The sequence below is a fragment of the Arachis hypogaea genome, chromosome 2 (genome assembly GCF_003086295.3).
Source record: "Arachis hypogaea cultivar Tifrunner chromosome 2, arahy.Tifrunner.gnm2.J5K5, whole genome shotgun sequence".
Lineage (NCBI taxonomy): Eukaryota > Viridiplantae > Streptophyta > Magnoliopsida > Fabales > Fabaceae > Arachis > Arachis hypogaea.
Genome location: NC_092037.1, coordinates 63,429,394 through 63,434,859, shown reverse-complemented (window position 1 = coordinate 63,434,859; position 5,466 = coordinate 63,429,394). Strand labels below are relative to the sequence as shown.

At 28.8% G+C, this 5,466-nt stretch overlaps 1 protein-coding gene across 1 annotated transcript; it reads right to left on the bottom strand.

Moving 5' to 3' along the window:
• Positions 1-549: 549 nt before the first annotated feature.
• Positions 550-5,240, bottom strand: LOC112745716 (zinc finger protein WIP2). The gene is made up of 2 exons (XM_025794889.3): positions 4,096-5,240; positions 550-1,352 (listed from the first exon to the last, which is right to left on the bottom strand). The coding sequence occupies exons 1-2, from the start codon at positions 4,954-4,956 to the stop codon at positions 906-908; spliced, it is 1,308 nt and encodes a 435-aa protein (XP_025650674.1). The 5' UTR covers positions 4,957-5,240; the 3' UTR covers positions 550-905.
• Positions 5,241-5,466: the final 226 nt, after the last annotated feature.

Below are 5,466 nucleotides of genomic sequence, written 5' to 3'. Positions count from 1 at the left end.
ATGCATATTATTTTAATATTAAATTAAATTTTTTTTTGTGAGATTAATAGTAAAATATAACAAAAATGTTAAATCTTTGATAGATATTTTGGTAAAAATATAATTTAATCACTAGAAAAATAACTTGTTAAAGAATATTTTGTTAAATAAAATTTAATCACAAAATAAATTTTTTGCTAAAGAATATTTTTGAAAAAAAGTAAATTATTTTTTTAAAAATTTAATAAAATTGATGTTAGTTACCACAAATTTTAAAATCGATTAAAAAAAGATTTTTTTAAAAATTATAAAAAAATTATATTTTATTAATAGAAAAAAGAAAAATGTCATTTTAGCATCTTTTAAAAAAGGAGTGAAATTTTTTAAAAAAATTAATGACTATAATTATTAGAATAACTAAACATTTTCCTATATAGTATATTAACGTATTAGCTTTAGTTGATAAGTTGATTAAATTCATTAAAAAGGAAATAAAGTACTAAATTTTAGGCAATAATGCCTTAAGAAGCTTAATGAGGAAAAAGACCAGGTTTTATACATAAGAAAAAATTAGAAGAAAAAGTTGGATATACATTCATTTTGGCTTTAGTTTACCATGAATAAAGTTTGGCCTCCATTAAAATTATATATATTGTTGCATTTAAAAATACGTTGTTCTCAAATATTGGGAAGCCATGGCCTTAGATTCAACTCAAAATTAAGTTCTGAAACTAATTAAGAAAATTATATCACGTATACTTATTCCGATTTATTTTAACTATCACTTTAAAAATTTTGGTATATTTACAAAAATAATATATCTAAACTGAATATTTTTGTTTAGATATATTTATTGTTTTGTATACCAAAAGATTTTGAAGTGATAGTTATTATGATCGGAATAAAGTATAATAAATTTATTGTATTTACTGGTTGAGTTCATCATTATCTTGTTCGACTTCAGATGCCGGCTCCTCCTCCTCTTCAAATAATCCGCCGTGGATCCCAAGCGCGGCGTGTCCACTCCCAAAAGCCTTTATATGATCCTTAAGCGACCTCTTGTGTTTAAAATCGGATCCACAGATGCAATACCAAAGTTTGCCACAATTCTTCTCATGCGTCCGCCAATCGCCTCGGACGGCGAAGGCCTTGCCGCATTTCCGGCACATGAAGGGCTTGATCCCATGCTTCCTCTTGTAATGAGTTTGGAGGGTTCTGAAATCCTTCAATGGCTTTGATCTTGGGTGGTCAATGTTGTTCCTACAACCTGGTGCACAGCAATAACATGGAAGCCTAAGCATACCTGTTGGTTGAGTTCCTCTTAGAGATTCAGGACCTTTTCTGTATTGTGATCCATGCCCCCACATATGCATCTAATTAAATGAGAAAAAAAAAAGAAAAGAAAAGAATACATGGATTAATGGTTATTTATTAAAACTTGCAAGATTTTAATGTGTGTTATGTTGTTGATTGTTATGTGTTCTTTTGATTCTTTATGAAGGCTAAATTAATAAAGTTACTAGAATTTAAGAGTAATGTTAGGAAATGTATGATAATCCCAAGTTATTTTATTTAATTTAAAATTTATAATTATATATTTAATATATTTAAATTTATTTATTTATTTTAGTAGTAATTATGGAATGTAAAATAAAAAAAATTAAACTATTTTAGATTAAATGTTATTGTTTATTAAATATTTTTAAAATTTAATTTGCTTTTAGTTTTAGTATTGAATTTAGTGTCAGGTTTGTTTTGAAATTGAGAGATGAAAAAATTTGATGTACTACTCTTCTTAAAGATAAGCATTTAAAATTTGGCTAGTTTAGAAGGCCATCCAATAATTACTTTCTACCAGCAGTGGAATGTGTTTTGAGTTTTAGATTTATTATGTCTTTTAAAATTTTGGATGAGGAGGTTTGGTTTTCGGATATTGAGATAACGAAATTTAATGTAGCCCTTTACTTTTCTTTAGGAGAGTTAATAAGTAATTATTATCTATTGAAGAAAAAAGAAAGAAACACAAAAGCATAAAAAACAAAATAAACAAAAGTTGTATATTGGTGAAAAACAAATCAAGATAGGCCAACTACAGTAACTTTTTAGAGCGTTGGTATCACGTTAATGATCATGAAGTTGCCAATATTTAGAAACTAAATGCACCATTTTATTTATTTTTTATTTATTGTTCATAATTCATTTATATCCAGCAATCATCTGCAGTAGTTGACAAATGACATAGACAACAATTATTGTCACACATTAGCCACTTATAAGGAACATCTGTATACTATTATTACTACTTCCTTTTCCGCTCCAAATTATTATTAGCATCCTTACTTATATATTAATAATTATTAGTTACAATCCAAAAAAAAAATTTATTAGTTGCTTATTAGAATAAGGACATATATATAGTTCAAATGATTATTAAGAAACAATGTAAAATCTTTGTTACAACACACGAGTATATAAAATGATGAGTAAGATAGCAATTCTGTTAAATAAATAATAAGAGATGCAAATAACGTGAATAATAAATTGTATTTTAGGTTCATTAACTTTTAAAAATAAAGATTATATTTAATTAATTCAAAATTTAATTTTTAAAATTAAAATTATTTTCTTAACATATTATTTAAGTTGTTTAAAAAAATATTGATCTCCTATACTTTCTCTTAAGATAATTAGTAGTTATTGTTTACTACTTTCTTTGCAATACTTGAATGAAAAAAATAAGGGTAGCAGCTGCTGTTTAATTATTATTATTATTATTATTATTATTATTATTATTATTATTATTATTATTATTAATAAAATGTATATAATAATTATGTCCATGTATAGGACTATGAGGTATAGAAGGGTCTTTGATTCAGAATAAAAAGGGCTACAAAGAGAAACAAAATGTGTTGTTGGAGATTAATATACATGAATGATATATCATTTTTTTCTGAGCGATCTGGAAGAAGAAACTGCACAATTTTCAGTTGTATACTATTTATTATTATTTGGCTGCATGCTAATAAGATAGTTAGATAGATCATAGATATGTGAAGAAGCACAGACTTCAATGTAGAAGATAGAGGCATAAAGAACATTGGCCTGAGTAGTTTAATCAACAAAAAGGAAAGGATCTGAATTCTGATCTCACTCACAGTTTCATTCAGGAAAAAAAAAGATCACTTTAATTTCATTTTATATATATTAAATAAATTAATTAAGTCCTGCTTTACCATGCAAAAAAGCATAAAATAATTTTAGTAGTTAGGACTGACGGACAAGAAAACGACCTTGTTAAAAAAATTAAAAATAAAAAAATAAAAAATAAAAGGTGAAGGTGAAGATCTAGGAAGAAAAAAAAAAAAAAACATCATGATCAGAAGAAGATGACCCCTACATATATACTTCCCTTATTGGATTCAATCAATTCTTTTCCTCTTTCCATGGAAGCACAGAGAACCGTTAAGAAGCTTAAATCAGGCAACAGAAACTTATGCAGACCAAACCATATTCTTCTTTATTTATTTATATAAATTTTTATATTTTTAATAACCTTGGATTTTAGGTTTGATGGTTAGTTTGCAAACTCCTTTAGAAGTTTTCAGCTATAATTTTGGAAGAGATTTCTGAAAACTGTGATCTACCTTTTTCAAATACTTTAAAAACAATTAAAACGAAAAAAATCATATGGTAGAAAGAGATAAGAAAAGAAGAACAAGCTAGAACCTTGTATGTTGGTTATTATTATGGAAACTTGGAAAAATCATAGTGTTTATTTATTTCTTTTATAATTTTCCTTCTTCATGTATACATAGTAATATTGTCTATGTACTCTTTCTAATAGTCAGAAATTTTTTATTTTTATTTTTAATAAACTGCAAATAATATACTCTCAAAATTCAATTAAACGGAGATTATATTGCGAATTATTAAATTATTTACTTAAATATTTTTAATCAAATATATTAAATTATTTAATTTATAATATCATTTTATATCAAGATAATTTTATGAGAGTAACTTAAAAAAAATGGTAGATAGAGAACAAAAGAAAGAGGGGAAGAAGATTTTTGTTTTTTTTTTTTAGTAAAATTATGATGTAAAATTACTTACTTGCATATTGTTGTATCTGTTGAAAGTTTTGTAGCAAACAGGGCAAGAAAATTGAGTTGGACCAATGAGAATCTGGGTTGGGGTTGGGATCCAGTACTGTCCCTTGTTGAGTCTTGTACCCAAGAACCCTTTATGACACTGCGACTCTTCACTCCCTTCTCCTTCTTCCTCATGATGATGTTGTTCTTTCTCCGTTGATGATGAATTGCTATTGTTATTATTGTTAGAAGAAGATTCCATGGAGGTAATTGTTGCCAGTTCAGCAGCACTAGGGTTTGGTAACCCTATGTGAAGTGCAACCGTCACACTATTGTTGTTGTCTTCTTCTTCGTCGTCTTTGTCTTCGTCGTTGTTGTCGTCCTCCCCTTTCGCCTCGCCTTTGGGCTTGTTGCGACCGCCATAGATTCTGATGTCCTCTTCCATTTTGTCGTGGACGAGGACAAAACTAGTATCCATGGCAGTGCAGGTGGTGGTGGAAAGACTATGATCTTGTTGATGAGTATAATCATCATGGTGATGATGATAGTGATGTTCGTCGCGTTCTTGGTTTGCTGGACTAAGACTGAGAAGTGGGAGAGCTTCTCTGAGAGGAGGGGAAGGGGGTGAAGAATAATAAGAATAAGAAGAAGAAGAAGAAGAAGTGGCAGTTGTAATTTGATGGTGACGGTGGTGGTGATGGTGGAAAAAGGTGCTATTATTATTGTTGTTGTAATTGGTGGTTTTGATGAAGTTGTGAAGATAAGGATGGTGGTGGTGGTGGTGAGAGGAAGACGGAGGAGGAGTGGGATTATAATTGAAATGGTCATGGTTATTGTTATGGTGGAAGAAGCCTCTGAAAAAATTAGAGTAAGGATCTGCCATGGGTGAAAGATGAAACACAACAAAAAGGAAAATAAATAAATAAATAATAAATAAAGAAAACTGAAAAGAAAGAAAGTGTTTGAAGAGATTATTTAAGAGTGCGAACAGTTTTTTGGCTATTTGGGTTCTCTTTTAGAGAGAGAGAGAGAGAGAGAGAGAGAGAGAGAGAGAGAGAGAGAGAGAGAGAGAGAGAGAGAGAGAGAGAGAGAGAGAGAGAGAGAGAGAGAGAGAGAGAGAGAGAGAGAGAGAGAGAGAGAGAGAGAGAGAGAGAGAGAGAGAGTATCATTTAACAGACATGGGGAAAGAGATAAAGTCAAGTGGATGACAAAATAAAGTAACATATACTATAACAAAAATACCTAAATCATTTTTGTGATTAAACCTTTGATAATTAGTGGGATTTTATTATCTACTAGAAGTGTGAAGGAATCTAATGCCGTTTATAGTTATGAGCACTATTAATTTAGTATTTTATTATTTAGAATATATAACTGTATATTTACGAAACGT